Source organism: Leuresthes tenuis, unplaced genomic scaffold (genome assembly GCF_036924035.1).
Source record: "Leuresthes tenuis unplaced genomic scaffold, fLeuTen1.0.hap1 SCAF_16, whole genome shotgun sequence".
NCBI classification, from domain to species: domain Eukaryota; kingdom Metazoa; phylum Chordata; class Actinopteri; order Atheriniformes; family Atherinopsidae; genus Leuresthes; species Leuresthes tenuis.
In genome coordinates, this window is record NW_027325370.1 from 2,952,394 (window position 1) to 2,967,300 (window position 14,907).

General features: G+C 44.6%; 3 protein-coding genes across 4 annotated transcripts; 1 reads left to right on the forward strand and 2 right to left on the reverse strand.

Moving 5' to 3' along the window:
• Window positions 1-2,355: 2,355 nt before the first annotated feature.
• LOC140272043 (protein disulfide isomerase CRELD1) lies at window positions 2,356-8,800 on the forward strand. Its single transcript, XM_072367361.1, has 11 exons — window positions 2,356-2,394; window positions 3,506-3,626; window positions 3,712-3,794; window positions 4,781-4,891; window positions 5,056-5,147; window positions 5,223-5,402; window positions 5,490-5,585; window positions 5,681-5,764; window positions 7,231-7,326; window positions 7,405-7,545; window positions 8,304-8,800. Exons 2-11 carry the CDS (start codon window positions 3,510-3,512, stop codon window positions 8,522-8,524), a joined length of 1,221 nt encoding a protein of 406 aa, XP_072223462.1. The 5' UTR covers window positions 2,356-2,394; window positions 3,506-3,509; the 3' UTR covers window positions 8,525-8,800.
• Window positions 8,801-9,048: 248 nt separating this feature from the next.
• On the reverse strand, window positions 9,049-11,375 carry LOC140272045 (uncharacterized). The gene is made up of 6 exons (XM_072367362.1): window positions 11,272-11,375; window positions 11,058-11,194; window positions 10,850-10,977; window positions 10,666-10,725; window positions 10,377-10,566; window positions 9,049-10,245 (listed from the first exon to the last, which is right to left on the reverse strand). The coding sequence occupies exons 1-6, from the start codon at window positions 11,279-11,281 to the stop codon at window positions 10,135-10,137; spliced, it is 636 nt and encodes a 211-aa protein (XP_072223463.1). The 5' UTR covers window positions 11,282-11,375; the 3' UTR covers window positions 9,049-10,134.
• Window positions 11,376-11,664: 289 nt separating this feature from the next.
• On the reverse strand, window positions 11,665-14,902 carry mbd4 (methyl-CpG binding domain protein 4). Of its 2 annotated transcripts, XM_072367363.1 has the most exons (8): window positions 14,834-14,902; window positions 14,447-14,705; window positions 13,641-14,353; window positions 12,652-12,717; window positions 12,413-12,547; window positions 12,192-12,341; window positions 12,002-12,105; window positions 11,665-11,917 (listed from the first exon to the last, which is right to left on the reverse strand). In XM_072367363.1, exons 2-8 carry the CDS (start codon window positions 14,590-14,592, stop codon window positions 11,843-11,845), a joined length of 1,389 nt encoding a protein of 462 aa, XP_072223464.1. In that variant the 5' UTR covers window positions 14,593-14,705; window positions 14,834-14,902; the 3' UTR covers window positions 11,665-11,842. The 2 variants fall into 2 exon arrangements, with proteins under 2 accessions (XP_072223464.1, XP_072223465.1); XM_072367364.1 differs by having other exon boundaries at window positions 14,447-14,882.
• Window positions 14,903-14,907: the final 5 nt, after the last annotated feature.

A 14,907-nucleotide genomic window follows, 5' to 3' on the forward strand; every position in this document is an offset into this window, starting at 1 on the left:
TCGGTTGGGCCATCGGAAATGGGTATTCAGGGCCTGTGAATGGGCCATCATTGGACCCCCACCTTAGGATCATCGGACCTCCACCTTAGGATCATTGGACCCCCACCTTAGGATCATTGGACCCCCACCTTAGGATCATTGGACCCCCACCTTAGGATCATTGGACCCCCACCTTAGGATCATCGGGCCCCCACCTTAGGATCATCGGACCCCACCTTAGGATCATCGGACCCTACCTCTGAGGGTTCTCAGGACGTTGCTGCTGCTGGATGTAAGTTTTAAAACGTTCTTTTGAGCTTCATTTCTTTTGATAAACAAATAATCATTTTCGTTGTTTTTTTTTTAACTTTTATGTGAACTGTTTTTATTTATAATTTCTAGTTGGGATGGACCTGACGGGACCTGCAGTTCTGAAGAAGCTTTGGCTGAAGGATTCTACTACTTTCTAAATTTGTTTGTTAAACTGAGAATAAAGTGTTACTTCCTATTCCTTTGTTTTCTCCTTTTTAAAAAAAAAAATAAAAAATGCACACCCAAAGAGAGCAGATGGTACAGGTCATGAACAGTGTCTTTATCCCAGAACTACATGTTAAATTATGGGCTGGAGGAATTTTCTGAGCACCCACTGGCTTTAAACACGTTGAACCTGCATCTTTATCACAAACATGCTGATCCAGAGATGGACTCATAGGAGAAGATCTGTGACTTTGTGCCTCAGAAAGCTCATCAGAGCCTTAACTTCAGAGCAGGTTAAACTCATGCAGCTCATTTTTAACACAGTGAAGATCTCACTGAGCGGTGCTGTGATGCTGGTTGTCAGCTCAGTAAGTCAGGTTTGATGGAGGTGGCATCAGCTGACCAATCTGTAATCCAGCCTCTTAAATGCTGAACAAAAGGGTTCTTGGTTGTTCTGTTGATTTAAATAATTCTTTAAAACCTTTTTCTTTTTTCTTTTCCTTCACCAGCCCTCTTTGACCATTTAATCTTACCAGTTTTATTGATTAACAAAAAAACAACCTTGATTTAGTCAGAAGACTAGAATCGGCAACAGTGGAACACAAAAGGATCGAACCAATAAAGACAGACAGAAAACAGACAAAGATAGGTGTAAGTTTGTGTTTTAGTCTGTAAGGAACCTCCTTATCCACCAAAAAGAAAAAGAGCCTTCAATCAGTCCGATATAGAGTAGTGATCCTGACCTTCAGCATCTGCACAGCATCAACCAGTGACCACAGGCTGGATCACAGCTGGTGTGTTGGGTCAGTGCCATGCACCTCCACCAGTGCTCTGGATTTCCACATTTTCTGTGCATTTGCTGTTCATCATCATCCAGGAAGCTCTTCAGCACCTCAGTGTTCCTGTTAGTGTAACAGTGGATCATGTCGACTGCAGCCAGAAACTCCTGAACACTCTCTGAAACCAGTTTCTATCAGTTCGTCAGCATCAGTATAATTGGAGGAAGCTGACTCTCATGCTGCTGACCTGAGGACAGCCAAGCAGTTTTATACAAATGTTCCACTTTATTTGTGTTCTGTCTGAATTTAGACCCAGTTCAAACATGAAATACCACAATGTACTGTCAAGATGTTTTTATTGTTTTTTTTTCCTGAGCTGTCCTCAGCCAGGGAGATGTTGCTGTCCACCATCCGTTTCATCTTCTGTTATATTTTTTCAGATTTTTTTTGTTGTGGTCCTGTAAAATAAGACGATATGCTGCTCTGGATTCTTTTAATTTTTTTCTCCATTTGATTTAAGCTCTTGTTTTGACACGGGTGACGCAGACCGGAAGTTGGACTTGTGAAACGCAAGAAAATCCGGTTGGTTTTCAAAATAAAACTGCTTTCTGTGAGCGCGACGCCTCTGACTCGCTCCCGAGCACAATCAAAAGCCAGGGGCCAGCTTCTTTTTAATTTATTCATTTTAATTTTCTGTGAGTATCTGTGTGTGTTTGGTTATAACTGGTATGTGATTAGTCAAGGAAGTAACAGTTCACGCTCCATAGAAAACCACCTGCCGGACGCGACATTATTAAATATTTTTATATACATTACGCTATGTTATGCAGTAAATGCAGTGACCTTGTATTCTAGGTCTAACACTGTTTATTAAAGAACAACAATAACTACATCATCATTTAAAAGTAATTATTGAGTAACATGCAATAGCCAATAACTATATTGACAACTGATTGCGGATAATCAGGCTCCGCAAACTGCAAGGCTGTGGCAGCATCTTTGAGGCTTTTCCAGCTGTTGTGGCAGCTGCATCTGCAAAGCTATGGCAGCTCAGGGTGCCACCGGAAATGCCATCCTTTCTAGTTGCCACTGCTACGAACTGAGCTTGTTGTCTCTCCAATCATCAGTGGTGCAGCGGACGAGGTTGCTTCCTAACAAGGTAAGAGCAATAAAAGCGGTGCGTTTTGCTCATTTCAGAGGGAATGTTGTAAAGAACATTTAGTTGGTGCATAACCTTAAATATAATTAGGAGGAGAGTGACACCAAAGTCAGTGAAAGATGAATCGGACAGGTGAGAAGACTTTCTGGACAACGTTGGCTAAAGCTAACAGCTAGCTGACCTTAGTCAGCTGCTAGCCGGCTAATTGTTAGTGGTGCTGATGCTGAGCTGAGCTAAGCTAAGCTAAGCTAACTCTGAGCTAAAGCCGCCCCAACCAGGCGGAGCAGCTTTTGTGTCCGCTTTTATGACAACACCAGCGGATTATGGATTAAAAAACAAAAAAGGGGAAACTCGTCACTTGAGAGTTGTTTTTAGCTAAACACATTACACACGGTATGAATTTACTGAAAGTCGCTTTCGGATGGGAATCAGAGAAAACACCTGCATGGATGTGCTGCCTGAATAATTCCAAAGAAGCGAACGAGCACCCCTCCGACCCAATATTTGTCATTGATTATTGTCATTATTTTAATTATTATTGTCTGTGGTAGTAGTTTTATTTTCTAATTGTATTATTTGGTACAGTTAATTGAAAAGAAGCAGACAGGAAGTGGGTTATGTACCACTCCCAGAACTGGTCCTTTAACATTTAGAGTCATACTAAAATAAGGGTAAATATTATCTGGAGATTGATGCTGAAACAACTGGCATCTAAGCAGCACATTACAGTTTTAAACCGGAAATGTATCGGGTCTTTGGGGCCGTGAGATGATTGATGAGAGGAAGAGAAAACTAATAAGAATATGACTTATTATCATTTCCCATCACATAGGCTACATCTGATTTGTGACCCAGACCAAACGCGGCTTTTTGTCAGACATCTAAAGCACGTTGTTTACATTTTCTTCTTAAAAGTAATCAGTTGTAATTGGTCTAATGAAAGTATCTGGTAGAAAGTGCAATATTTTCTTATGGGATGCACGTGTAAGGTATCAGAAATAGGAAATAACCAAGGAAAAACTAAAATTTAAAAACAGTAGAAGCATGAAGGGATCAAATGAATGCATTTAGTTACTTTGCACCTCTAAATGTGTTTGTATCCGGTCCTAAGGACCATGTGGTGGGCCTGGCCATCCCTGCCTGCTCTGGTTCTTCTCTCAGAGCTTTCTGTGATGAAAGTTCAGACGGCGCCATGCCAGACCTGCCAAAAACTCACTGAGAACTTCATTAAGGTAACGCAGTTAACTTGGTCAAGCATCACCTTTATTTTTCCTTTTCTTTTTATACATATGGCCTCTAAAATCCCCTCTTCTGCAGGGCTTGGAGAGAACAGCCAACAAGAACTTTGGAGGAGGCAACACTGCATGGGAAGAGGAGAAGCTGGCCAAGTATGCTCGCAGGTAGGACTTGGTGTGCTTTAAAGTTGCACCAAACATGAATAACATGATTATTTGGGGCCCAAATGATATATTGGGACAGCAGGAAGGAACATGAAAGATTAAAGTGGAGTAGTAGGAGGTTTATTCTGGAAAAAGAACTCAATCTGGGACATAAAAGGAGGAGCTTGGGGCAGAAGGTGCTACTCAAATCAATAAATAATCAAAGCATAAAGGACTCTGACGTAACGCCTGGAGTGGCTAACTGACACCTCATTAACCACACTCTAACTGAACCAAAATACAACAAAGACAAGCGCCTCCCAACCTGGCAGCACAGCTCATTCACTCCGGTAAGAACGTCCATCAGTACTCAAAGTCGTTGTCAAAATCTGATAAATATCCTGCCATGTTGCACAAAACTATCAGCAGCAAACTCTGTGTGAAGTTAGCCGACTGTCACAGAGCACGGAGTGAATAAACTGTGCTGCAGGGGGGCGTGTGGATGAAGTGGTCCCAGTAGAGTGCCTGTGTAGAAATCCCTCCGTTAGCTCTCCTATAGCTGCAAGTAGCCACATAACAGAGCTATGAGCTAACAGAGCTATAGCACACGTTCATTCATTCATTCTTCTTAAAGTATTGGTGAAATAAAGACAGATAATGCCTTATTTAGAGGCTGCATCCTCTAAGCCCCGTTCACTCCGTTATATGGATCTCCAGTTATCTAAATATCTTCCGAAGGACGCCGACTTTCACCAAACTGTTCTCGGTGAGCAGATGAACGTATTTCATGCCAGAAATAAGGTTTAAAAATACCGGAGTTCCCCTTTAAGGAGGCGGGCAGAAAAGTTGAGGGAACCGGTCCTCGTGGGGCACTGAAGGGAGGATAAATCAGCATATTTATTCCAGTGAATGATGGCGTTATTTTAAACAAAGAGGATGGTGGCCAACAGAGTCATGGTGTGTTCTGTTACTTGGCTACAGTCTTACTTTTCTTGTTCTTGTTTCAGTGAGACTCGGCTTCTGGAAATAGTTGAGGCCGCTTGTGAGAAAACAGACTTTGAATGCAACGGGCTGCTGGAGCAGATAGAGGACCAAGTGGAGACGTGGTGGTTCCACAGGTAAAAGCATGACATTTAGTAAAAGATGGACTTAGAAAATCAACTGATATTTGGATAAATTCTTCTTAACTTGTAAGTAATCCTTAAACTGAGATAAGGAAGCCGTTGGCTGCAGCGGTGTGATCCTGGTCCTCCATGACTGGTCTGCTGTGCTTGTTTTCCAGGCAGCAGGAGGCACCAGACCTGTTTGAATGGCTGTGCATAGAGCAGCTGAGACTCTGCTGTCCTCCCGGACGCTTTGGACCTGACTGCAAAGGTGTGAGTGTGTTCATATGTAAAGCACTTTATTTCAAAGCTCTGGCTGACAGACCTGCATGTTTGGCCAATGCAGAGTGTCCATCTGGACCTGGAGGTGTGTGTGGAGGTCTGGGCCGGTGCGAGGGGGAGGGCACCCGCCTCGGAGGTGGAGAGTGCGTCTGTGATCCGGGATACTCGGGCCATCTGTGCCAGAGCTGTGCGGATGGTTACTTCAGAGAGAAGAGCTCCAACGACAGCATCGCAGCATGTGCAGGTGCCTCACGCTTTCTGTGGGTTTTTTTACCGTTTGCTCATCTAAAACTGACCCGGTCCCTGTGCTTCTGGCTCTCATCCACTGCAGCCTGTTACCACTCCTGTAAGAAATGCTCAGGGCCACAGGACTATAAATGCCTCAGCTGCAAACCCGGCTGGATCCTTCATGACAACAAGTGCGTAGGTGAGTGTGGCTTCAGAGCTGATTCGGTCGCATCTCTCTGATTCTGTGCCAGGCAGCGGATGGATGGATGTTGACCTCCATTGTGTGTCTTGCAGACATCGATGAGTGCGGCACAGAATTGGCTCGCTGTGCGTCCAACACCTACTGTCACAACACGGATGGATCGTATGAGTGCAGAGGTATGCTCCCTGGTGCACTTCCTGTTTTTCATGTGCTGTTCTGCTGCTTTTTGATGGTTTGATGCAGCTGACGCTAACAATTCAATTCAATTCAATTCAATTCAATTCAATTTTATTTATATAGCGCCAGATTACAACAATTAAAGGCACTTAAGTACTTTAGTCCAATTCAAGCCAATTGGAATTCAATTCATTGTAATCATAATCCAATTAATTCATATGGAGCCAATTCATAAATAATATCCTAGCTAAGGAAACCAACAGATTGGACCGAAACTTGTCTTCAGTCCAATCTCCCGTCCTGAGCCTGAGGGACTGTGGAAAGGAACGACTCCCTTTAACAGGAAGAAACCTCTGGCAGAACCAGAACCAGGAAGAAACCTCTGGCAGAACCAGGACCAGGAAGAAACCTCTGGCAGAACCAGAACCAGGAAGAAACCTCTGGCAGAACCAGACTCAGGAAGAAACCTCTGGCAGAACCAGAACCAGGAAGAAACCTCTGGCAGAACCAGAACCAGGAAGAAACCTCTGGCAGAACCAGAACCAGGAAGAAACCTCTGGCAGCTTATTCCACAGAGAGGGGCCTGATAACTGAAGGCTCTGCCTCCCATTCTGCTTTTAGGGGCCTGATAACTGAAGGCTCTGCCTCCCATTCTGCTTTTAGGGGCCTGATAACTGAAGGCTCTGCCTCCCATTCTGCTTTTAGGGGCCTGATAACTGAAGGCTCTGCCTCCCATTCTGCTTTTAGGGCCCTGATAACTGAAGGCTCTGCCTCCCATTCTGCTTTTAGGGGCCTGATAACTGAAGGCTCTGCCTCCCATTCTGCTTTTAGGGGCCTGATAACTGAAGGCTCTGCCTCCCATTCTGCTTTTAGGGGCCTGATAACTGAAGGCTCTGCCTCCCATTCTGCTTTTAGGGGCCTGATAACTGAAGGCTCTGCCTCCCATTCTACTTTTAGAAACTCTGGGAACCACAAGGAAACCTGCAGCCTGAGAGCAAAGTGCTCTGTTAGGAAAATATCTTACAATGAGACGTTTAAGATGTGATGGAGCTCGGTCATTAAGAGCTTTATATGTGAGGAGAAGAATCTTAAATTCTATTCTGAATTTAACAGGGAGCCAATGAAGAGAAGCTAAAGCTGGAGAAACATGATCTCTGCTGTTAGATCTCATCAGAACTCACTTAAAACTGCTTCTATGTAGCTGTGACATTATAAGATTACTGTGGCTCTCTTCTTGTATGCATTTTTGGTTTGATCTCGTAGAATCCAGGAAGGACTTTTTATTTGAATTCAGTCCAAAAAAACGCAACATTCAGCATATTTTTATGTATCTGACACGAAACGTAGACCCCGTGTGGTTATTGTAAGCTTTATTCACCGCAGTTTACAGCAGACAGACCATTTTCCACAGTGTGGAGCACATGATTTGTGCTTATTCTGTTGACTTTTGCTTCTTTTTATCCAGGCTGTGACCAGGCATGTGTGGGCTGCATGGGCAGTGGTCCTGCCCGCTGTAAGAAATGTGCACGAGGCTACAGACTGAAGGGTGCCAAGTGTCTTGGTGAGTTAATACTGCTTCGATGTAGTTTGATCCTTCTTCTTCTGGCCTTTGAATGATTTTCTCTGCCTCCTCGTGCAGATGTAGATGAATGCAGTGAACGGGCAATAGCTTGCCCAGGACTCAATGAGGCCTGCATCAATGAGGAGGGCTCCTTCCACTGCGACTGTGCTGAAGGCTTCATCAGAAGAGACAGCATCTGTGTTGAGAACAAGCCTCCTGGTAGGTAGCAGGGCAAAGAGACGTGAGCTACGATGCTCGTCTATCAGTAAAACGGCGTTTAACACAAAGTGTTGCTTCTCTCCTGCTCGTATTACATGAAAAGGGCTCATCTGAAGCCCTTTAAAGGCAGTGCTGATGCGGCTTTGTTTTGTGTCCACATCCTGTTTGTAAGTGCTGTTTTAAACCAAGCGTCACTTACTGGTCCCGAACCGTTGGTGATGTCAGGACACACAAATCCAATCAGTTCCATATACCCTATTTCAAGGCTACAAGGCTTATTCATATCAAGTGCCGTATTCTTTGAGCTATAAGGCGCTAACGGGTCTATTTTCATACGTAAAGCGGGCTATGAGGCGCATTAAATGAAACAAAACTCAGATAAATCAAACTTTATTCGACTCACTTGCTGTACTGACTGATAGCGTTGAGTTTGGAGCCATTTTCAGGGCAGCAGGTATAGAAAATAATGAATAAATGCACCTTAATGTTGGAGCACAGATCGTATTACTCCGCGAGGCTCGTGACTACGGTGGCCTGTAATGCTCAAACCATCAAGCAGTGCAGCTTTTGCAGCTAACCAAGGTTGAGCTAAAACATTCTGACAGCTTTTTTAGCGCCGTGTACCTCATAAAATCAGTTCCAGGTCAGAAAGCACAACCAGAATTAATTCATATATTAGTCGATTTATGAGAAAATCAAAGGATTTTATGGTTGGAAAAATCATGGATTTAGCATCAACGTTTTTTCCTCCCCCTCAGCTGGTCCTGAGAAGGGTCTCTTTGATGACATGACTGACGATGAAGTCCTGGTTCTGCAGCAGATGTTCTTCGGCGTGGTCATCTGCGCCCTGGCGACGCTCGCTGCTAAGGGCGACATGGTCTTCACGGCCATTTTCATTGGAGGAGTCGCTGCTATGGCTGGATACTGGCTGACAGAGAAAGGAGACTACATGCTGGATGGATTTCTAAAGGGACACTAGCTTGTTGGGACTCACTGTTGGACATGAAAGGAACTTTGAGTACCAGCCAGTTTGTGGTGACAACAAAACTGTCCTCACAACGCTAGCCTTTCAGGGATTACTTATGATTGAGGAGTTACCTAAAGGGCTTGGTTTCATTCTTTTTGTCTATGAACAGGATAATGCAGGAACCGGTTGGGACCCGAAGGCTCTGAAACATGAATCTGTTGGAGGAACGCTGCACTGATACAAAGGAGCTGAACTGGAAGCCCTACCTCCACTCTGTTGGGAAGGAGGGTGACTCTGATCCAACAACTGATTGTCAGCATTTATTATGCATTTGGATGTGTCGTCTGACCTCTGTGTTCCTTAACTTTAGATGTTTTCTTCTGCACAGTGAAAACCTCCAGTCACCACCTCCTTCCACGTTTTTCCACCTTCTCAGTGCTGTGCAGCAGATTTTTCCATGGCTGGAATGACGCATTCATTTCAGATCACTGCAACACTTCAGTTAAATGCAGAAAACAAAGAAAAAAACCCAAATCCACTCCTCGACAGATCAATCGTACAACTCTGGGATGTTTCCATGATTATTTATTTTCACAGAATGACTTTTTTTACCTCCTTCTACACGAATGTTTCTTGTTAGTAATTATGCATGATCTTGATATGTAAAATTGAAGATATTGCACTATTTTAATTAGTTGGCATGGAGGATTTATCTTTAAACCACAGTTATTCATGCTGAAAGGAGCGTGTGGGGGAACATGCTAAGATTAATACCAGCTCCCGTCTGGATGATGCAATCTGTCTTCTGTTGCCTTTGCTTTTTTTAAAGCAATATTTATCTTTTAAGTGTGCTATTTATGTTGATCTCCCTTGTTTTTATGTGTCAATGCAAGCGTTGGACTGTAATTCTTCCAGGAAAGTTAGTATCATGTTAGTGAGCCTCTGAAATACCACCTGTGTCCGTCCACCTTTCATTTCCCCGTGTGGTACATCATCCACAGGCTCGTGACCCATGTCAGAGGCTTGCTTTACAATTAAAAACTAAAGAAAAAACACTCCTGTTGTTCTGTTCTGTCATTTCAATGAGCTCCAGCTGATTTTTACACAGATGGGAGCAGGGGAAACGGCTCGGCTTGTGGAAGAAAAGGTCGTTCAGAGAGCATTCTTAACCTATATATTCAGTAAAAGTCCAGTTTCTGTCATTAGGAGAGTTTCTCACATCCAGTGCAGCAGGTCAATGCATCTATCTCATCAGTGAGGAACCAAAAATACAGTTTTAGCTTTATTCTGCAGCCTTTAAACAAACAGTGGCTGTACATTTAGTTCACATAAACACAGGAAAAGAGGTGGAAAAACGCCTAAAAGGTACACCGTAAAACCCAAGAAAACATTTGTGTTTTGAGTGGCAAATTCTGGGGAAAGATCTCAAACGTTGAGCCAAAGTTACAAAGCAGGAAATCTGATTCTTCTGGTTGGAAAAGGTCAGAAATCAACACTTAAAACTTCTTTATGAAATCTGCAACCCTGCAAAATATATGTTAAAGGTGTAAATACAGCTGGATTTTACTGAATGTTGCGTCTCGTTTTCATGTGAGACGAACGATGAGGTTAAAAGTTTCCAGCTATGTGAGGGTCCCGCTCCAGTTGATGGGGTTGAGGCGAAGCAGCTCCCTCTCCTTCATGGCCTCCTGGGAACGTGTGAGAGCTCTGTCCCTCCAGCTCTGCTCCATTAGCTGTGCACAGAAAGCACATGCAGCAGAGATAAGAGGCAGAAACCTCAGACCCGCCCGTTTTGTTGTAACCTGAGAGCGTGCATCAGGAAGCTTTATTCCAGACACTCGGTAATCTTTGTGTGGGATTGTACCCGCTTGTTCTCGTCTCTGAACGCCGTCATCGCTTTGCTGTGCTGGAGCCTCTGCTCTCTTTCACCGGACAGGGCAAGACAAACCACTTCTCTGAGGTCCTCTGCCTCCTTCGCTTTACCAGCCAGCTGCAGCTTGAGCGCCGAACACTTTTCCTCCATCTGCCTCTTTAACTGCACTCTCAGCTCCTTCCTGCAGGGATTAAAGAAAAAGAAACGGAGCAGCGACTAATCTGTGGTATAAAAAGACTCATCACAGCAGGTGGCACAGCTTAAAATCTGTGTGTTTTACCTGTGCTCTTCCCTCTCACCAGTGGTTCCATAAAAGGGTTTTCGCCACACCTGATGACACCTGACACATCAACTTGGAGTCAGTCACTTTGATCTGAGCTCTTAAAAGCAAAGGCAGAAATGGCACTTAAAGCTAAAGCAACCCTCTCCAAAGGTCATCCACAGAGACTGCTGACAGCTTCCACCTGAAATGCTCTCTTGTCTGCATGATCAGCGCCCTCTGGTGGTTGTGATGGTGAACAGCTGGTGTCTCCAGGCTGACGGTGCGTTTAGGAACCAAAGGGGGGTGCAAAGGGTTGAGCCTTGGGATCCTCTTTAAGAAGCAGATTTGTGCATTACATCTTTTCACATTCCCATGACACGGAGGCCGACAGTGAGGAAAACGCTGCTCACCTGGGTGCTCGTCCACAGACGGGCCGAGTCTGAAATGATGGGGAAAATCATGGGAGGGACCACCTGGGAGGGACTCTCCCGGACAGGAGTCGCGTTAGGAGGGATGCAGACAGGCGTGGAAGCTAAAGAGATGGCTGCTGCGATAAGAAAAGCACGGACACAGTTACAGCACGTGCACAGAAAATAGTACACGCACAAACATCTCCTTTCTTACGTAGTCTCATCTTGTTGTTCCCTCTGCTGCGTTTGAAATCCCAAATCCAGTCTTTGTCTGTGTTGAGACTCTCCAAAGCGTTAAAAATGTACTCAAATATATAAATAAATCAAATCAAAATGGAATTATGCCAAATGACCGGAGAAGCACTGGTTATAGATTAAAGCCCTGCATGCCAGTGCATTCATTCAGTGCTCTGCGGTGGCAACAGTTGCCTTGGGAACCAGGTTACCCCCCCACAAAAAGAAAGCTGTGCTGGAGAAATAACTGCCTCCAAAAAGAAGGAGAATAAGATGGAATTTAACACAAAAAGAAAGCTGTGCTGGAGGCATAACTGCCTTAAAAAGATGGAGTATAAGATGGAAGGATCAGACACACATGGGATGTTTACAGGAAAAAAACAAGCATTTCAGCTTTTTATTCAACATGAAGTAAAACTTTTTAACCTTTGGATTATTACAGCATAATCTGAAAGTAATTCAGGGTTAAAACTGGGAACTTTCTGCCAACATGCAGTCATCAGATGACTCCAAAGTTTTTGTAGATTTTCTTCATTGTAGTTTCTCCTACTTCAGATGCCCAGAGCCTCGTGGTTTTCCCACAGCCAGCTGTGATATTTGTTTAACATGTGGTCTTCGGGCGTCACCTTGGGCATAAAGACACCGATGAAATGTCAGATTTGGATGCCACTAACACTTAAAAACGGTAAAAGAGTGGAGGTTGCATTCACCTGTCTCCACTCTCCAGCACAGAAGATCCTGTAGGAGTCGTTGCCATACTTGCCAATGCCATGTAACTCCATCGGGTAACGCCACTGTTTGCTTAGATATTCATCTGAAAAGGAGAAAAAGGAAGATGAGCTTTTCTCTGAAGCCACAGACATTAAAAGCCTTGATAACACGCAGAAGTGAGGAGTCTACCTGAGAAGCGGATGAGCGTTTTGGCTCGAAGCTCGTAGAGTCCCAGTGGCTTCATAAGGTCAGACATGGGCTTCCAGGAGGCCTCGCGGGTCACCTCTGCAGATGGGTAACGCTCAAAGAACTGCCACAGCACTGGAACGGCCATCTTCCCTGTAATGGCAAAAGAAAGCTAGCTGAAAGCGTTCAGATGTCAGAGCTCGTTGATGTGTGCTGGGTCCCACCACTCGTCTTATTCAGAAAAACTGCAGCCACGAGGAGCTTCCAGGGGTCATGGAAAAGGGTCTCCTGCACGAGGTTGAAGGGAGACCGAGGGGGCGTCCATTTCTTGAAGGCTTTCCTCCTGGGGGGGCTGAGTCCTGAGCACAGATACCCTTCATGTCACTAAAACCCCACACATGTCATCTCATAAATGCTGATGTGCAGCCATGCCTCCACACGCTTCTCGAATCTCAAACTTTACCATCTCTGTGCGTTTTCCCGTGGAAATAAGGGCTGGTCTTTCGTTTGTCTTCCAGGCTCTTGGACTCTGGAAGAGAACAAAACATCTTACAAACTGGAAGGTCAGTCAGAGCAAAACTGAACCAGGAAATGGTTAGTTTAATGACATCTGGCTCGGTAGTTATTTCCATAATCAGGGCAGATCCACAAATTCAATTCAATTCAATTCAACTTTATTTATATAGCACCAGATTACAAAAATTGTCATCTCAAGGCACTTAAGTAATAAAGTCCAATTCAAGCCAATTGGAATTCAATTCATTGTAATCATAATCCAATAAAATCCAGTTAATTAATTAAAAAATAATCCAATTAATTCATATGGAGCCAATTCAAAAAATAATATCCTAGCTAAGGAAACCAACAGATTGGACCGGAACTTGTCTTCACTCCAATCTCCCGTCCTGAGCCTGAGGGACTGTGGAAAGGAACGACTCCCTTTAACAGGAAGAAACCTCTGGCAGAACCAGAACCAGGAAGAAACCTCTGGCAGAACCAGAACCAGGAAGAAACCTCTGGCAGAACCAGACCCAGGAAGAAACCTCTGGTAGAACCAGAACCAGGAAGAAACCTCTGGCAGAACCAGGAAGAAACCTCTGGCAGAACCAGAACCAGGAAGAAACCTCTGGAAGAACCAGGAAGAAACCTCTGGCAGAACCAGACTCAGGAAGAAACCTCTGGCAGAACCAGAACCAGGAAGGGTGGCCATCCACCTCGACCAAATGGCACTGAAACTTTGGAAATCAGTAAAGGAGAGATGACAATATCAGATTTACCCGTGTGCACGCATGTATAAGTTAATCTATTTGATTTATTAGAAACGTTAATGTATATAAAATCTGTCTAAAACCTGAAACTGTTGGGATTATAGGACACACTCAGATCAAAATAAAATGAAGACTTGAACTGAAAACCTTTCCTGAGCTGCCAAACTGTGCAGAGCACACTTACTATTCTGGGACTCTCTTCCAGGTGTGCAGCTGCCATTCGGGATGTTGGGTAACGACACCTCCTGCTTCTCATCTCTGTGGCTGTCAGCATCAGCCTCCACTTCAGAAGTAGATGCCCTGCCGACCCTGCTGTGGACCCGTGTGCCGTCTGTGTCTGGCACAGCCTCGTCTTCATTCTCGGTCTCAGCATTCAGATTTGGTTCAGAAGGCTGCTCAGTCTTGTGAAAAAAGAAGGTGTTTTGAGGCTTATTGGAAGGAGCCAACCTGAGCAGCTTCTCTCTCAGCAGCCCCACCCTCTGAGGGCTCTTCTGCTCTTCCACGTCCTTCTCTGAGGCTGAGGGTGCAGTCTCTGAGCAGCCCTCGTTTGTTTCTTCCTCACAAACCTCTGGCACATGTGCAACAGCACTATCAGTAGAGTGACCATCGTCTGCAGCCTCTGCTTCCCTGTCTTTAGTGGGACTTCTGTGGGAGGAAGAGGCTCTTTGAGATTTATTTGAGGGAGGATTCAGCTTTTCATCCATTTGCTCCTGCTCTCCGTTTGCCTGCTTTTTCTTTAGTCTGCTCTGCTTTTCTCTTAAAGAAGGCGTTTGTGAGGTAGTGAACTCATATTTGGACGTGGTGAAATCAAACAGGCCTATATCCAACTTCCCTTCTCCACTTTGTAAGAGGAAAGCATGCAGGGAGGCTCTTGACCGGAACTTCTTCCCCCCGGGGCTTAAACAGAGAAAAATCCATCAGACATTGACATCTGTGATGCACTTCATGCAGTAATCTGGACAAATAATTATTAAGAAAACACTGACTCACCTTATCATGTAGACATCCAATTTTCCTGCTGTCTTCCCTGCTTTTCGCTGCCTCACCTCTCTAATCCATCCAGGGGGCATCGAGGAAGAGGCACACTTTTCACGATCACTTTGGTCATCCGCGTCTTCGGTCTTCTGCAGCTCCATGCTGAAGCTGGTGAGAACTACTGTGTTATGACAGGTGGTGTTTAGCCGGGTCGTGCTGGAGTGATGAAGATCAATGCCATGTCAGCTGCCAATCCAGTTCGGTGTAATCTTTTCTGGAATGTACAGCAACACAGACATAAACGCACATTATATCCCACATTAAATGGGTATTAAAGAGCAACAGATGTCGACTAAATTGGCAGCAAAGCACCAAACACACGAATATCGGTCAGCTTCATACTCTGGTGTGGGGCTCGGTTCCCCTACGCTGTCTTCTCGGTTGTTTTCAACAAGAGAGTCTTTTGCAAACAAAGC

What these genes read in the sequence shown, in the direction of transcription:
- mbd4 (XM_072367363.1), bottom strand. Translation starts at nt 14,592, where the DNA reads ATGGAGCTGCAGAAGACCGAAGACGCGGATGACCAAAGTGATCGTGAA. An exon ending in TGGAAGAGAGTCCCAGAATA is followed by an intron (nt 12,718 to 13,640) that starts GTAAGTGTGCTC and finishes GTTCTCTTCCAG; the next exon opens with AGTCCAAGAGCCTGGAAGAC. An exon ending in GTGCTGGAGAGTGGAGACAG is followed by an intron (nt 11,918 to 12,001) that starts GTGAATGCAACC and finishes TTTATGCCCAAG; the next exon opens with GTGACGCCCGAAGACCACAT.
- LOC140272045 (XM_072367362.1), bottom strand. An exon ending in GTCTGTGGACGAGCACCCAG is followed by an intron (nt 10,978 to 11,057) that starts GTGAGCAGCGTT and finishes TGCTTCTTAAAG; the next exon opens with AGGATCCCAAGGCTCAACCC. An exon ending in CAGACAAGAGAGCATTTCAG is followed by an intron (nt 10,726 to 10,849) that starts GTGGAAGCTGTC and finishes TTGATGTGTCAG; the next exon opens with GTGTCATCAGGTGTGGCGAA.
- LOC140272043 (XM_072367361.1), top strand. Translation starts at nt 3,510, where the DNA reads ATGTGGTGGGCCTGGCCATCCCTGCCTGCTCTGGTTCTTCTCTCAGAG. An exon ending in TCATGACAACAAGTGCGTAG is followed by an intron (nt 5,586 to 5,680) that starts GTGAGTGTGGCT and finishes TGTGTCTTGCAG; the next exon opens with ACATCGATGAGTGCGGCACA. An exon ending in TGGATCGTATGAGTGCAGAG is followed by an intron (nt 5,765 to 7,230) that starts GTATGCTCCCTG and finishes CTTTTTATCCAG; the next exon opens with GCTGTGACCAGGCATGTGTG.